Here is an 18,154-nt window from a genome sequence, read left to right as displayed (position 1 = left end):
TTATGTGCTAGACAGCTGAATCCTCTACAAATAAACAGGCCTCCTTTTTTAGCAGTGCTCTAACCCTCATCCTGCATGAGGAATTTGTTCGATAAAAACCTTGACCTTCTTTTTCTGCCTATATTGCTTTTTAGCAACTCTAACGACTAGAGCAACTCCTTACAAAACCTGGCAGGCAATCATGTTTTGACTATGAGTAGCTACAATTCAAACCTGTCAGTTTTCCTGATAAAGATTATGATGAAAGCCCCCTACTTTTTGGTAAAAATTTATCTTGCAGAATACAAACCATCATCGATTTCCCAGGATTAAAATCCTGAACCTTTGACTTTGAGCAAGACATTTCTTTAGCCATGGAAGAAGAGACTAAGACTGTCTAACGGCAGCAAAAGTCACAGCAAGGGATGAATGGAAATAAGCGGCACTTGGCAACAAACGAGGTCATGTTCCAATTAGGTTTTTGAGTATTTTATGGAAGCCACTCAGTCATCAATGAATTCAACATAAAGAAAGATATCTGGCAACCTTTAAGCACTTTTACAGAAACCTGTATGCCAGCAGAGAATATGCTAGAAACCCTTGCCGTCCTTCGACATTTTTAAAGAAAGCTCTGTGCCTAGCGAGAACAAATAAAGGCTTCTTGTAACAGCAATCTCAATTTTCTTTACTGAGACTTCAGCTCCAAGCTGAGCTCCAGGTGAATCACAGGGCAAGGATGTTCATTTTCTCTAGCAGCCTTCCCAGTGATGATTTTTCTCTTTAGAAGGGTATTCTACAAGTTTTCTCTTAACTGGTTTTTCCCCAAGTTGCTCTCCATGTTACAGCTTTCTGTGGTCAGAGGAACCCTCTCCATGTCTGGTCAGATAGGAGACCATTACTCGTTCAGCTTGATAAAGGGCATCTACCTGGAAAACTGAAAACTATAGTGATTAATTTGAGCAGCAGCATCTTATCTAGAGCTTCCCCTATCTACACACTGATACTGTTAGAATTAAGCAAACAAGCTCAGACTAGATGCTGATTAAACTAGTATAGAAACCTCAAGAGCCCTGAATTTACTTAATATCTAGAATAGGAGGGTGTTTTTGAAGTACTAGATCTAAATAAAACTCCACAGAATTACCTAGGTCTATTGAAAGAAACAAATCTGCAACAGCCTGGTTAGCTGTATTATCTATAAAAACATCAATATTGACTAGTTTGGAGAATGGAAAAAAAAATGGCATAAAGCCTGGCCCTAGGTTACTTCTGTCTGATGGAGTACAATGCAGGGAAAATCAGTATCAATTTCATGCTTAACATTGCATGTAATGAGTAGGTGCAGTCTTGTGCGATGATGCTGAGGCAAGTTTCCAGCCCTTTGCGCTGGAAACATTCCTACAAACACTATTCCGAGGAACCAAGAATGGCTTGGAAAGGGGTATTTCTGAGATGATGTAGGCTTGAAAAATTCTCAGTAGTCTGAATTAGCACAACCACCCTTATCTTTTTGTCTGGCTGTTATAAATATGTCTCTCACACCCAAAGTTTCACCTCCTCTATTAATGGATGACATACCCAGTAGTGAATAGAGCTTTATGATCCTCGCACAGTTTGTACAGCAGAAAACCTGTTAGCAGAGTTTCCTGAGAAACACCATTCATTTACACAGTGTTCAGCTCCCGCAGAGCATGTCAGAGAGACAGGCAAGGAGTTCTCAAGGCAAGGTATGCGCTTTGGATGTGAAAGAGGACTTGGTAGCTGTGCAGTATTGTGAGATTTTTGAGGCATGGCTTTACTTTCCCCCTGTATTTGACCTGAAATCTATAGTCACACACACTGATGTGTTGTGTGGTGCACACAGTTTCCTAGGTCTAATACCTACAGCTAAGGTATGGATCTGTTGTTGAAAAGTTAGGAAGGTAAGTGTGTGTGTGTATGCGTGCCTCTGCGTGTGTGTCTGTGTCGTCTGTGTGTGAATGTGAGCTTGACTTACAAAGTTTTTGACTCCACAAAGTTATAATTTCTTACCAATACCTTCAGTAGTGTTTACAATGTAAAATGGAATAGACACTAAACTGTGAATAACGCACTGAACTCTTTATAAAAATTAGGCTTTGCATCAAAGGCACTTTTAAAGAAATAAGCTTACTGGAAACTTAGGACAGCCACTTTTTTTTGTCTGTATTCCAGGTTTCGGGGGTTTTTTGCAGCTTTTTATGGAAAAGCTTATGCCAGTTATTTGCACTGTTGGAGCAGGTGTCCTGCCACTAAACCCCAAGCAAAGGAAGGGTAGGGTAGTGGCAGGCTGGTGTGGGTGTGCGTACCCTCTCACAGGCTAACAAGCTCAGAAAAAGCCAAAAAGCCTGGGATAAAGCCTTGCACAATTCTATCATGTTTAGAATCATATAATCTTCTTGCTTTTTAAGATGGAAGAGTCTTCTGAAGCCAAAAATTTTGGAAGCATCTTTTTAATCAAAGAAGTAAGATTTAAACTTTAATTCTTCACCCCTTTTCCTTCTTCCTGTAAAACCAGTAGGCAAAACCCCACGTAGTTTTTGCAACAAAATTTAACTTGAATCACATATGAGCAGACCCAGACAGTTTTATTAAATCAAAGTAGGATTGGCATCTAACGTAACATTTCTTTGTTGTAATCTTACACATTTTTGTGTGACTGAACGAAGGAGTTTCTACAGAAAGGGTCAAATTCAGGTTCTGGTGAAATCAGGGTGTAAATCCACACTCATGACAATGGGAGCAGAATTTGCACAGAGGAAGAAAACTCTTCAGCTCAAAGATGTTTGAAACAAAGATTTAATTGACCCACTGCCAGCGACTCTAGGAAATGAGGAGATTTTGATTGTACTTGCAGAAACAGGTGTTTTAGATCTATACGCTAACGTCTGGATGGCATTTATTGTCCTAGGTGAAATCCCGAAACCTTTAAAAACATGAGGTTTAGTGGGTTGCTTTCAAACTCTGTGCTGTTTTTTCTCATCATTCACTTTGCCGGGGTTTATCCCATCACGACTGTGAAATGCCGAAGGCCCAGGCGGGATCTCCCTTGGAGCCAAACCGGCACTTCTCACCGGCCGACCGGCTCCTTCGCCTTGGCTAGAAGCAGGCTCGGGGACGGGCAGCCTGGTACCGACAGGCAAACCTCCCCCCACTCCGCACCGTTACGGGAACATTTATATTCTCAATTAGACTTCCAAGTGCTGCTTTAATGGCCCGTGAGGGAGCTCTCCGGCCGCAGCGTTTCGGCCCGGGCAGCTCTCCCCGCTGCCCCTCGCAGCCTGCCCGCCCCGCCGGGCTCCGCGGAGGCAAGGAAGGGGCGGCGGCCCCCGGTCCCCCGTCGGAGCAGCACTTTTTTTGAGCGAGCCGGCCTCGGTGCCTCGGCGGAGCGCTGCCCTCCGGGGGCGCGGCGGGACGAGCCTCCCGCGCCGGCAGGGGCGGGCGGGGGGCGCGGACGGGGGAAGGAGGGGGCTGGCGTCAGGCGCCGGGCAGCCACTGGCACGGGCGCTCCCCCCGCGCCTGGCCTCGCCTCGCCCCCCGCGGCGGGGGATAAAGGCACCTGGCCCGGCGGAGCGGGGAGGCGGCGGGCAGCGGCGGCGGCCGAGCGGGGGCGGGCCGGGCCGGGCCGGGCCGCGCAGCCCCCTCCATGCGCCTCGCCGGCGGCGCCGGTTCTCCCCGGGCCGCCCCCGCGCCCGGGAACGGCAGCCAGTGGCGGGCGGCGGAGCCCGGCGGCGGCGGCATCAGCCCCAGCCCCGAGGCGTGGTCGGGGTCGCCCAACGGCAGCCTGGGCGGCTGGGACCCCTTCGGGCGAGACGAGGAGCTGGCGAAGCTGGAGATCGCCGTGCTGGCCGTCACCTTCGCCGTGGCGGTGGTGGGCAACGGCAGCGTGCTGCTGGCCCTGCGGCGCACCTCGCGCAAGGCGTCCCGCATGCACCTCTTCATCCGCCACCTCAGCCTGGCCGACCTGGTGGTGGCCTTCTTCCAGGTGCTGCCCCAGCTCTGCTGGGAGGTGACCCACCGCTTCCACGGCCCCGACGGGCTTTGCCGCGTCGTCAAGCACCTGCAGGTCTTCGGCATGTTCGCCTCGGCGTACATGCTGGTGGCCATGACCGCCGACCGCTACATCGCCGTCTGCCACCCGCTGAAGACGCTGCAGCAGCCCACCAAGCGCTCCTACGGGATGATCGCGGCGGCCTGGGCGCTCAGCCTGCTGCTCAGCACCCCGCAGTACTTCATCTTCTCCCTCAGCGAGGTGGAGCGTGGCTCGCAGGTCTACGACTGCTGGGCGCACTTCATCATGCCCTGGGGGCCCCGCGCCTACATCACCTGGATCACCGGCGGCATCTTCGTCGCGCCCGTCCTCATCCTCGTCACCTGCTACGGCTTCATCTGCTACCACATCTGGCGCAACGTCAGGGGCAAGAGGCGCCCGGGGGAGGCGGCGGGCGGCAGCGGGCGGCGGGCGGGCGGCGGCGGCCCGCGGCGGGGGCTGCTGCTCGCCCCTTGTGTCAGCAGCGTCAAGACCATCTCCCGCGCCAAGATCCGCACCGTCAAGATGACCTTCGTCATCGTCTCGGCGTACGTCGTCTGCTGGGCGCCCTTCTTCACCATCCAGATGTGGTCCGTCTGGGACCAGCGCTTCCCCTGGGTCGGTAGGTGACGGGGCGGCCCCGCCGGGCACCAGCAGGGCGGGCGGCCGCTTTCCCCCCGCCCTCGCCGGCAGCCGTGGGGGTCCTCCGGGGGCGCAGCCGGGTCCCCCGCGGCGGTGCGCTGTCCGGAGCCCGGCGTGGGGGAAGCCGAGGGCGGGACCGGGGCGCGCCGTCCCGCCGAACCGGCCCCTCTTCCCCAGCACCCCGGGGATCAGCGGCGCGGCGCCTTCCGCCCCGCAGGCGCCTTCGCGGGGCGCGGCGAGGAAGCCCCCGGGGCCGCCGCCGCCGCCCTCGAGGCCGCCCCGCCGGCACCGCTCGCACTCCCGGACCGAGAGGCCTCAGGGAGCGGCGGCGCGGGGGGCAGCGGCGCTCGGCTGGGGCGGCCCCGGGAGCCGGCGGCGCGGAGGGGCGCGGAGCAGCGGCCGGGCCTCCGGAACGGAGCAGCAGCCGCTGCGTTCTCATCCAGAGCAAAATTAGCCGATGGGAACCTGAAGTATCTGCTGCGGTAGTTTGAACCAGCGACGTTTTCTTCCATTTGCGGCTGCCGGTTAATACACCTTGAGAAACGTTTCGTGTTATTCTTAAGCATAGGCGCATGCATGTCACGAGTAATGTATGAGCAGGGAACTTCCTAAGCCTTCTTTCTTGCAACTGCCTTGCGTGCGCGTTCCCTGCTCCTTTAGTCACCTCTGAGTAGCTCCTTTAGTCAGTCACAAGTTCTCGTGAAACAGTGGCAATTTAGTAGTTTGGAGATACCGGTCCCACTGTTAAATCTGGCTGAAAATAATTGGTGAGTTTAAAAGTTATTACGTAGGGAATGGCAGGCAACACAGTAACATATACCCCCTTTCCTCATACTGAGAAAGCAGCGAATCAAAATGTTGCAATACATAACTTCTTGGGTTTTTTTTAATATTCCCAAATTATCATTTACTGTAGTGAGAGCATTGATTGCCCCCAGCGTGCGACTGAAGTCAAGCCTAAAATGCAGGTCTCTACGGAGAAATAAAGACTTGCAGTAAACAAATAGATTGATTTTTTTTTTTTTTTTTTTTTACTTCAAAAGAAAGGCAAGCCTAATTGAACAGCTGGGTATTTGGTAGGTTTGTTTGAAGAGATTCTTTAAATCTATGGAACTGCATAACACAGCAATTATACTTCTTTGGAGATTCAATGTTTACAAAGAAAGATCACTAATAATTGATTAGACTAAATATATATTTAGAGTATTTGATAATTTAACTAGTTATTTAAGGTAGAAGTTTTATGGTGTAGTGGTAACTTCCATTTTTCCCTCAAGTAAAATTTGCTCAATCTCTGAAATCCTGATTTGATTCACAGGTCAGTAATTACTTGAGCATTCAACACTTTTCAGCATGCAAATGTATGCAGCAAAATTCAGTATTATTGAAAGCCATGGGAAATCAGTGGGAATTTTGCCATTGCCTCCCAGGGTAACCAATTTTTAAAACAAAAGTCTGAATAAAAACTGTTCAGTATTTAAAGCATGAGCTTATCAACACATGGATAAACATCAGTGGAAATGTGACTAAAGCATTATTTTGGACAGATTGTCCCATAACTTCTCTTGTCACAGCTTTTTGAAGGCTGTTCAGACAAATTCCCGTTGACTTCAATGGCAGCCTCCTGATCATGTCCTCATTCATTTCAAATGCTGCTGCTCAACTTTTAGAACTAGGATTACTCAGGAAAATAAATCCAGCAGTTAATGAAGCAATTGACTGAATGCAAATGTTCTTTTGATGATTAAACTGCTTTCTTCTCCCGTCCCCAGATTCTGAAAACACCGCGACTACTGTCACGGCTCTGTTGGCCAGTCTGAACAGTTGCTGTAACCCGTGGATCTACATGTTCTTCAGCGGTCACCTCCTGCAAGACTGCATACAGAGCTTCCCTTGCTGCCAAAAAATAAAGCGAACACTGAGTAAAGAAGATTCAAACAGCAACAGCAGGCGACAGACTTCTTTTACCAACAACAGAAGCCCAACTCACAGCCTGAACACCTGGAGAGAGTCACCCCACTCCAAATCAACCAGCTTCATCCCTATTCCAACCTGAGATGGGCCCCGGGACAGGCAGGGCTTGCAGAGCCCCGTAACAGCACTTGGGAAGGTCACGGCACAGCACTTTATGCTGGGCAAAGACACCAGTCGTGGCAATGAGAAATGACTAAGACGGCCATAAGACCAAATGTGCGGCATTGCTCGATAAGCTATTCTGCAGCATGTAAATTATTTTCTGAAAGGTATTTAGAACTTGTGCAAGTGATCAGAAAGGTGTGAAACAATAAAGCAATTATTTTTCTAAGTAGAATTATTTTAGTTTTTTGTTTGTTTGTTTCTAAAATACTAAGTGCATTGTTTGCTTGTTTCAAAGCAGTAAAATAGTGGAATCAGTATGTGTTGGGGTAACTCCGCTCTCTAGTGTTAATGCCTAAAACTTCTCATGTTTGTCCGATGAAGTCACAGGGAAAGAAGATGATATGAACAAGATCGCAATTTAGTCTTAAAGACAAAAAGAAAAGCATTGGGAGAAAGTCCTGATTATCCAGATAAGGAACATGGTTAGACAGACTCTGAGTTATTGGGAATTTATTGATCATACTGCTTTATCTTGTACAGGTCTAGCAATTCTCAGTTAATGAAATTTAACAGTCCTTGTGAAGGCAGATCCTTCAGTGCTGTCAATGTCTGTGTGTGTATTGTGGGGTTTCATTTTTAGGGTGACATTTCCTCTTCCCTTCGTGTTGATGGAAGTTATACAACATATTTTTATTGTGCTGTTGTACCTACTTTGCTTTTTTTAAAAAACTAATTTTAAAAAAGTGTATTGGTAAATAAGTATGATAAGCTATGACTATCTCAACACTGTTACAAACAGATTCACCAAGAAAACTCATCATGACTACCAGAACCGCTTGCTTTATGGGTGTTTTCTTTATGCATTTTTTCTTTTTCTTTTTTCTTCACTAAGACAGTTAGGATCAAGCCACACTTGGTTGTTAAACAAATAGCCTCATAAATTTGGGAGAACATGACTATTTAGTAAGAGCTGAAAAATCAGTATATTCCAAGACACAGATCTGAGAATCAAACTTACAAGTCTTCTGGAAACATATAAAGTTGTCAATGTTGTTGTGTTTTTTTTTTTATTTTGGCAGATTATGACAATATCGTCTTTGAAATTGGCAGTAAACTGCAATAAAAAGTCATCACAACACACATATTTAATTATAAAGCATTCAAGGTGTGCTTGTTTTCACTACAGTGCATGCCAAGTCAAATGTAGTTCCTACAGCTTGTCGGTAATCCTGTTATGTCTTTCCATGGAGCCCATCTTTTACCCAGAGAGTGGGTTTTGAATCTCCTTGATTAAGTTTTGCTGTGGTTTTAAAGTCCTGAGGATCTCTTTGAGAAGTAACAGCTACCTGTCTGCTCCATTTTCCTGAGCTAAGTCCTGAAATCCAGGCGTTCCACTGGCACCACGCAGGACTTCTGATGCAGTCCCAGCTGGCTCGCTAAAGCAGCGGCACACGTGCACGGCTGCCTAACGTGCCTGCTTATGTTTGCAAGAGGGAACCTCAGCAGCAGGTTTCTCTCTTTCCCACCAAAACCAGACAAAAAAATTACTTTTCTAATTGCTTCAAGAGAGAAAAAATTGGGGCCGCAACTGTGGCTTTCACTAAGGATGGTGCTTGGCCCCATGCCTGTCACAATAATGGTAGCAGAAATTAATAGAGCTAGATGCAGGATAAGATCATATTCAACCTCTTGTCCGCTCCAGAAGCTCCCAGACATATCCCTGACTATTCCAGGCAAAGAACAGGGAAGGTTATAGCTAAAAATAAAAGTAAAATTAGATTTTGTTGTCTCTAAAGAAAATTGTAGTTCTTCTCTCTCCATTTCTTGTTACAGTTTTCTGCTTTCCAGGAGAGCCATCTGGTCTAACATGGTGGTGTTTTTGTTCAAAACACTAGAACCCAAAGGACTGCATGGTAGAACAGCTTATATTTAACAGACTATCTTCTTGACCACATTTAGTACACAGATGTGACTACAGCTCTCGCCAGTTCTGGCTGAAGGTTTGTGTACCTGAAGTTGTATTTTAGTCCAAAAAAATGCATGCAGTGGCATCAGGTGTGTGTGTATTTGTGCACATTATATTTACTGCATATGTTTTGCAAGTAGGTAATTCACAGCTACTGAAATTGCAAATGTTTCAAGTTAAGTACACTATCCTTTGCCTAGTTTTTTATTTGTGTTGCTACTTTCTTTGTACATAGAGTACATATTAAAAAGCAATTAGCTGTACTAACAGAATTTTCATGTTTGCGGTATTGAATTATTTTTCTATTACACTTTATATTCAAACAGAGAAGATGATGAGAAAACAAATGTAGAATAATGTTGATGATAAAACTAAGTTGGGTAATGACCAATATATAAAAAAAAGTAAACAGGCTCAAAATCGTAATTTTCAGTTTCTTCCAAATATGTTACAAAAGCTAGGCTTATACTTGGGGCTTGTCAGCATCAATGTACCCTGTGAGTCTTCTACAGTTTCTGTATTTAAATTGACAACACTGTTTAGCAGTATTTGGATTCCAGGCATTTCTTTGTCAATACTGAGCTTTGTTTTTTTCACAGAATTGTAGCATTGGAAGATACAACCCATATTTTTTAATTGTTCATCTGTGGAGATACGGGGTTTTTTAACAGCTGCTTTGGGTTATCATGAGGGCACACTAATGAAAATGGAAACACGAACTTGTGAAACCGTTGCACATTTAAAACATGGAAACTTGCTTTAATAAACCTGTATATTTATTTGATGAGAAGCTTTTTGCTTCTTTTGCTTGACTAGATTTTTCAGGGCCAGAAGCATCTTCAGTGATAGTCCACATATTTTACGAAATGTAAAATTTCTTCATTAATTTTAATGAGTTGTTTCCAATGACAAGCAAAGTGAACAAAACTAAGAAGCTTTTCTACTACACATAATGCATGAAGGACATGTGCAAAGAAGGAACATGCAGTCAGCTTTCCACTGTATGCTGCTGGTATTGTTAAAACATGTAACATAGCACTTACATTGTAGAGAGGTTATTGTTATACTTTAGTTTTAATTTTGGGTAACAAAATATTTAGCTTCTAATGTGAAACACTATTGAATAGATGAGCCTGCACTCTGCTGTTTGTGCTGGTGTTACTAGATTGCATTTCAAAGACTGTTAGACGGCAGAAGTAGAGCACATGAGATGATACCGAAGATGGAAAGGATTTTGTTCTTTTAAATAAGAAACATAAGTTGCCAAAAAGATTTCTTTTTAAATTTGTAGGTAAACATATTGTTGGCTCAGAAAAAAAAAAAAAAGGTTTTTTTTTTCTGTATCACCACACCAAGATCAAAGTCTACAAGAGGACACAGGTTCATGTGTGCCCAATCCTGCAAAGACAAAGATTTTGTCTGCAGCAAATCTTATGGCCAGTTCCAAATTGTCCAGGTTGAAGGACCTTATTAAAGTGCACACATGTACCTTTCTAATTCGTGCATATGGAAACCAGGGCAGAAGAAGGAAAGGAGCTGCAGAACTGGATGTCATCCCAGGGCATGTACTGCTGAACCAGCTTTGGGAAGAGAACTCAGATCTTACAGTAGGGCTATTGCTGAAATAGAGAGTTACTTGCTGCGTAGGGGAAGCTCTTACAGAGTTGTCCTAGACTGATTTCCCCACCTACAGAAAGGACTAATTAAATACAGTGTCCTCTAAAAAGAGTCTGCATGAGTTTCAGTGGTAGAGTCCCTTCTTTACATGGAAGAGTGGAGAGGCAAAAAGGAGTTAGTGAATTTAAACACTAGTTTGGAGCTTTAGTTACTGTTATAAGACAGTTTCTGTGATTTTCCTTAGGAATGGGCTTTACTGGAAAACATAACGCTTGCTACTTTGGTAGAGGGTATATAAATGAACGAGTTTCAAGGCCCAGGAACAGATCACAGCTGCTCCATGGGGAGCAGTCCTGGCTGGATCTGGTAACAGTCCCTCACACAAGAGTAGGTCCAGCTAGTCTTGAAAAAGGCAGAACTGTCGAAGGTAACATAAGTCACGCAGAGTGGTTTGTGCAGGTATGCAAAAAGCAAGCAAAAACCAATCACGACTAGTCCCTGCTGAGCTTCCTTAGAGCCAGACAGCATGGGTCTGCCTCTCCCAGGACTAGTCCTGCAGAAAGTCCTGGATCAGTATTGTGTTAATGGATTAATACTGTATCGCTGTTTTGATGCAACTGCTCAGTAATTTGCCATGTCTTAGTATAAACTTGCTTGGAGTAACAGTTTAGATGCAAATCAGCCTTAGGTCTTCATAAGAACAGTTTTAGCTGAATTCCTGACACAGTCCATTGGTTTACTCCATTTCTGAAAAGCAAGGCTGTGAGGCAACATCAGGAGCACAAAGCTCTCTTCCCAGCTGTACGGTGAGGAGACTGGCAAGTCTCTCTAGTTCCAGGCGGACTCAAGATGTTGCTGAGTACAGGTGGACTTTCTTCTAATCAGAGAAGAATCTTCTTCACATTTCCAGTATTTTTCACATTTCCAACCCATTGCCCTTTTCATATTTTTTTTTTTTTTTCAGGGGGGTGGGTGGGAGGGGGAGATTAGGATGTTGCACTTTCTCAGTGCTCTGCGAGTAAAGGATAGTTTTCAAAAAAATAAATGTTGGGATCAGTGGAAGGCTATCTACAAATTTCTCACCTCTTAATGGCTTAGGTTTTTTCCTTTTACTGATGAAGTAAATGCAAGAGTGCCTTCCCTTCTGTTTCATGCCAAACGAAGTAATTCCCAAGAACAGTTTTGAACCGCTGTGGTTCACTATGGGTTTCTGTAAGGTGCTAACACTATTAATGATTGCATAAGCAGGAATTAAGATTTAATACTCTCTGACTGCAGAAGTAAGGACTACTATTTCATGACTGTCTATTGTTAAATTGATTGTGCTCTTACTCTGCAATAGGACAAAATGCTATTGAAATCACAGTTCTCCTTCCATGGCAGTATTTATATACCCAGGACTATAACATTTTATTTTTCCTTTTCAAATGTGGTGGGTCTGTGAGACCTGCTTAACCGAATTTATGAGCTTTACTTCTGTCACTGGTCAAAAAATACAGCCTTACAAGAACTGAAGAAAAAGAACTCCCGTGATTTGTATCTCATTTTGACTTATGAATGACTTGTTAGGATATGTTTCTTCTGTGTTCTCCCATTTGACATGAATCATTCCAGTCTGTGGCCCTTGAACCAAGGACTTTTCCATCTAACTCAGGAAAAAAACCAACCAATTGTTGAGCCTTAGAACCCAGCTAGGGAAGATTACTCTTGCAGGGCATGAATATCCTGGACAATGACATCATATGGACAAAAGTTTACTACAGAAGCCATCCTTCCGTTGCTATTCCCCTTTGTGTCCACCTGTATCGTTCTTCTCTAGCCTGGCTGGCAGGCACAGGTAGGGAGCCACTGCTGCCCCATGTTCACTGTTGGCTATTCCCTCTTACAGAGCCTCAGGCACTGGCAGGACACTGGGAGGTCTGGATTGTACTTCCAAGCAACAGTGGCCACATGTTCAGTACTGGTCAAGTTAATTTACTGATGCCTGAATTACCCATCTGTAGTTCATGGTAATGATGTTTATCTTCCCCTGTAAATTCTTATAGGACACATGGATAAGAAGTGCTACCTATGAGTTCAATATTCCTTTTCAAGCAAAGCACTGGCAATGGTGGCCCATCAACTTTTACACCTTTGAAGCAAAACATGACAAAACTGGCATTACTTGTCTCTCCAGGGCATGAAGCCCATTCTGGAAGATAAGGAATAGGTAACCAGAAACTGGCACCATGGCTGACCCGGCCTCTTCCACCTCTACAGCTGTGATTGCTCCTGACATAGTCCCTCCTGTCCCTGGTAATGATGACTGCAGCAAGAATGGGGACAGGGACCACAGGAGCAGCAGCAAACAGTGTCATCATAAAATGCATTCATTTTAAACTCCTTTTGGAGGGAGGAATGTGGATCCTATCGAGTAAAAAACCACAGTTTTATTTGTCTTAGCCCAAAAATTATTTGAAAGTATCAAGGTGCTTTCCATGTTGCAATTGTAAGTTACGCTTTCTATATTTAGAAAATGAGCACCTTGTCTCCTGGAACCCCTTGTCTCCTGGAACTGTAACTACATGAAGCTCCTGACAAATCTATTAAGTATCTCTGCTGAGATGGCTAGCTACAAGGCCATGTCTAAAAAAGGGCAATGATCTCTTCAAGTTAAGCATTCAACATGTGACTTGTAGGGTCTTGGCCCCCACAATAAAGGCATGTCCTGTGGGAAATGTGGGCAGCCACAGATCTTTCAGGGAGGAGAAAGGAAGAAGCCTAAATACCAATCCCCTTTTTGGAAAGAGGTGATAAAGTCAGATTAAAAGTCATAATAGATGCCTATATCTTCAAGCTAAAAGGAAACAGTTTTCCTAGTATTTTAGAAAGTTTTTGATTGAAGATGTTGTGGAAGAGAGGAGCAGTGAATGAAGAACATGAAGGATTAGGAGGCATTTAACATCATATTCTTATCAAAAAGAGAAACTTGCTTAGGTGCTGCTCAAATGTTTTTCTAAGTAAGAATAGTAACTGTACAAAATAGTGGCAAAAGTAATAAAAAATTGGATGGCATATGCTCTCTCCTGGCTCACTGTAAAGCAGGTAGAGTTATGCAGTAGACATCTGCAAACTGGGGAAGGCACAGACAAATGCATCCTCTGAAATACTGCAGGTGTTGGTCAGCTCAGAGGAAACCACTGATAACACTTTGCTCCATCATTGGCTGAGATCAGAAAAACAAGGAAATCAAATCATCAGACTAATTTACCACACACTTAATCTGAGTAATTCTCTTCCAGAGAAGGAGCAGACATTATTAAATAGCCACCATAATATTTTCTAAACGTGAGACATTTCAGTGTTTCCACGGGAGCAAAGGAGGTCTTCCAGGTATTACATGAGACACTAGAGCTAAGGATTGAGTTCAGTAAGACACTTGGGCATTTGTGTGGATTTCAGTTCTTCTGGAGTCCCGTTATCTCCAGTACTCCAAACATGGTGAGGGCATTCAGGGCAATAAAGAATTATATGCAGTAAATAATAAATGAAAGTAAAAGATACATTTGTGTGTCTATATATAATCTCATTTCCCAAACCAAATTGTACTTGTCTTTTTCAAAAGAAAAGAGCAGAGATTTAGTTATGTCTCTCCGATAACCTTGTTCACCATGAAGCTGATGTTCAGAGGCTCAAGAATCCTAAGTTTTGATATAAGGTTACAGATGTTCTTTATTAAATTGATAGGTTTGAAGCTTATCAGTTAACAACATGTTATTAAATTGAATAGAAACTAGGAAAATGAGGAGAGAGAGCGCTGCCTTTGTTCTTTTTTTTTGGTTGTTTGGGGTTTTTTTTCATCTATTATGGCAATTCCACTGAAAAGTTATATTTTAAATATACTGTACTGGAGGTGAGATGATTCAAAACACCATGAGGAACTCCAGCTTGACTCTCTTTTTCAACATAAGATTCATCATTAATACTCGCTCCTCTGTCTCACAGAGTTCACAATGTGAGGCATAGTGTAATTAGACAACAGATTCTCATTTCTTCCCAAATTTATGACCCAAATGCCTCAACATAGGCGCTCAAAGCTGGAGGACACAAAGGTGGAATTCATCTGCATGAATGTACATACAGTGCAGGTGTGTCCATCTGAGCAAGAGTGATTATTTTTGTAGCCAAGGCAGAGCTAATTTTTGGAGTCCAGGGAGTTATCATATAGAGGATGTCAACAACTCATCAGAAGAACACTGCCCTATCTCCACTGATATATGGACCAGAAGACTATTTCTTCATTGATTATAATGGCAGGTAGACAACTAGCTCAAATTGGTACACCTGTACTGCAGATAGCTGTCTACAGGTGCTATTGGTTTTGTTGTCAGATGTCAGTAGAGACCTCCACATTACTAGTTCAGGATTTTACTTTATTCCAGGGGAAATACAAAATGTTACCACCTAACAGCATCATATTAATTTGAATGGAGCTGATGATGCTATCCCAAGAGCTGACAAAGGGTGGCTCATATTGCAAAGGTTCTGCCAGCCGGGTGTCTCTGTTAGTCACGTCACAAGAAAGACCAAAACCAAAATGAGCCTAGAGATCAATTTACCTCCTCACACCCAGATGACATCTCTGGCCTTACAAAGAGGGAATGATCTCTACATCTAATCTCTCTGTGTGTCCCATCTGTGCATGATGAACCTTTTCAGGTTTCATCTCCTTTGTGCTTAAAGGTGGATTTGCGAGAAAATCCTTAATTAGGCAGAACTCTCGAGATGCTCAGATAATACAATTCTAAGGGTCAATGTACAACACAGAAAGATATATCTTATTACACAAAGAGTTAGGACTGGAGAAAAAATGACAGGATAATACCTAAAATTCTTGGTAGTATTGTGTGGAGAAAAAAGCAAAAATAAGGAAAGTGAGAGTGACATGTTAGGTATCTCTGCCACATACAGCATGTGAAGTCCTGATTTCCTAAGAAAGTTCACAATTATAAAAACTTTGGGAATATAAGCAGTGTAAAATGATTTACACCTGATGCCATCAATGACTGTTTTCAACATGAGCAGAAGCACTGTAAGAAAAAAAGAAACAATTCTGATCAACAACTTTCCCTCCCAAGCGTTTAAATGAAAAGTGAAAGCAATGTAATGGTTTAATGGAAAAAACAGATTTGACCTCTTTGATGAAAAGTGTCCTTTTCCCACTGAATACATCAGGTTCTTGTAAAAGAAAGAAGCAAACTCTCTGTGCCTCTGGGTCCATGTACCCTGTGGTCTGTGTGGGGAGGCCAGGGGTGTCTCTAGCTTCCTGGGTGCATTTCCCAAGTGTGGGGAAAACAGGGAGCACTAACCAGCTGCCCCAGGAGTCTCCTCAGCACACTCCAGCTCCTGTTGGGCAGACACTCTAGTTTGACACTTGTTGGGCAGACACTCTGCATGTACCAACATGATTGAGTTCCTGAGTGTATCTTTCCATTACAATTTTTAAACCCTCCTGAAGGCAAGGATACAAGAGAACGCAGAGACTCAATGGGACGCCTGCACTTAAGGTCCTTCTCCATGGACCCAGGAGTGTACAAGCAGAGGTTACCTGCACCGCTGCTGGATTGGCAGTAGGGCACAAGAGCCGTGCTTTCCTGCATTCCTCCAGCTCCAGGTTAGGAGGCTCTGGGAAACCGGGCAGGCTGTCTCCCAGCCCTGGGAGTATGCTGGAGCAGCTTCAAGCGAGGTCTTCCAGAGCACCAATGTAGGTACGCACCCTCCCTTGCCTCTGTGTGGGCCTGGAGAGAATCTGGGTCTCTTTTGGGAGACAAATGGTTAAACTCCTTTCCCACATGCTGTTAGCTGAGATGGGAACATTTCCAAAAATGGGGGCTGAACTTCCTCAACAATGAGAAGGCAGATCATGGAGGGATAGGTTTATAAAGCAGAAAAAAGTCTTGGAGATGAGATGAGAACTCATAAGAGTTTCTTTCTGTTTTTTAATAGCACATGTGGTAGCTGAGAGTCCTTTCAGTAAGCTTGTTAGCAGGAGCTGGGGAATACAGCTCCAGTAGGCCTGTCTCTTTATGTCTGGTGTTTTATGGGAGAAAACAATTTTTCTGGTTCAAAACATAGCACTAACACATCTCAGTCTTGCTGAGCTCTGTGCTTGACCTGGCACTATGATACTACCACCAATTTCTCACATTAAGAGCTCACTAAAAATGAGTCAATATATCTACACATATTTTGACTTTAACTTTTTTTTTACCAGCTCTAATCATGTAACATGTAACATGTTAAAGCATTATTTTCTGATGATAGTGGTTTATCATAGAATAATTTGTTAAGATGAGTATAAAGCATTTATTTATTAATTTTATCCTTCAACATTAGTGGTTTATGACTAACCACATCTTAGTGGTCTGGTTGTTTTAACCTTTATTTAGATCTCTTCAACTTGATCTGGGAGTATAGTTTCCAGAAGGTTTGGAAATATTCCTCTAATAAAACTGCAAGATAAAATAGACGGTGTTTTAGCTGGTATGAATCCTCAAGCTCAGCTGCCTGTTTTCATTTCAGTGGAAAAAACAGAGCAAACCAACATATTGCTAATTAGCAGAAACACTTTGAAAACACGTATCAAACATTTGGATTAATCAGTTATAAAACATAAATATTTTAAAATGTGCTTTCTTCAGACTCTGTGATTTATAGGTATTGCATGATTTTTCAAAATTGAATTAATCTGAAATGAAGAGCATTTGAAACTGTTTATTCTTTGTTTTTTAATTAATCTTCTTAACTTGAAGTTCTTTTCTGTCTTGCAATTGTATACTAAGTATGACAGAATACTTCCATCATATTACAGAAGTACTTTCCAAGCATAATACAATGATCTTTATGCTTATCTGTCCTGTAAATTATAGAATCCTGCGTGTATCGGAGATACCAATTGTAAGAATTAAGTCGTGTAAGCATGCTTTCAATTAATTTACCTTTGATCTTTTGTGTAACTATGTATGTCATCAGAAAGCATTCATCTTTTCTTTTCAGCACTTTTCAGTGAAAGTATTTGCACAAAGAAGGAAACTTGCTCATGAGACAGACCCAGTTCTGCGATCTCTCATAGGCAGCCTTGTCTGCCTTCACTGCATGTCTCAATGTTTGGTGCAGTGAGGCAACAGCAGTGAAGGGATGAGAAATCAAAAACACTCTGTCACAAAAGGAAAAGGCTGCAATTCTGTCGCTTTAATAGTGGGAGAAGAAACATGTGAGACAGAAATAACATCAGCTCTGGCACTTCTGCATGACCCTAAGGACTAGAGGAGGACAGAACACAGCTCCTCCCTGCAGTAGGCTGTGTCGGAGGAGCCAGCCCTTGTGCTCCTGGCTTCTCAGTCTGTGCTATTTTGGTTTCAGGCAGCTTGTGTACCTCTGGAGAGCAATACCAACCCACTAAAGCCATAGCTTTACATAGCAGCGCCTTAGGCTCCCAGGATGGGCATCAGCCACATCTCTGGGCAGGCTGTCCCAGCGCAGTTCGTGGCCATTGCTCCTCTGCTGGGAATGTGGCAATCCTGAGACAAGCAAGCTGGGTTTCATCGTCTCTGCAACCACCCCTTCAAGGATGGCAGGCTGTTACTGGTGCACCCTGTGGCTTCTCTTTGCCAGAAGAAATAAACCCATTCCCTCAGCCTCTCCTCATACCACTGAGTACCTTGGCAGACTGCCACTGGACCCTCTCCATTTCCTCCACATCCCTCTTCAGCAGGGGCCCCAAATGGGACACCATTCCACCTGTGGCCCTACCTGCAGCAAGCAGAGCTTGATCTGCAGACCTT

The 18,154-nt window shown here is 44.0% G+C and overlaps 1 protein-coding gene across 1 annotated transcript; it reads left to right on the top strand.

The window, feature by feature from the left end:
• Nucleotides 1-3,609: 3,609 nt before the first annotated feature.
• AVPR1A (arginine vasopressin receptor 1A) lies at nucleotides 3,610-9,498 on the top strand. Its single transcript, XM_074870478.1, has 2 exons — nucleotides 3,610-4,649; nucleotides 6,442-9,498. The coding sequence occupies exons 1-2, from the start codon at nucleotides 3,644-3,646 to the stop codon at nucleotides 6,723-6,725; spliced, it is 1,290 nt and encodes a 429-aa protein (XP_074726579.1). The 5' UTR covers nucleotides 3,610-3,643; the 3' UTR covers nucleotides 6,726-9,498.
• Nucleotides 9,499-18,154: the final 8,656 nt, after the last annotated feature.

Source organism: Strix uralensis, chromosome 5, assembly GCF_047716275.1.
Source record: "Strix uralensis isolate ZFMK-TIS-50842 chromosome 5, bStrUra1, whole genome shotgun sequence".
NCBI lineage: Eukaryota > Metazoa > Chordata > Aves > Strigiformes > Strigidae > Strix > Strix uralensis.
Note: the sequence above shows the minus strand (reverse complement) of the source record. Positions and strands in the feature narration are given on the sequence as shown.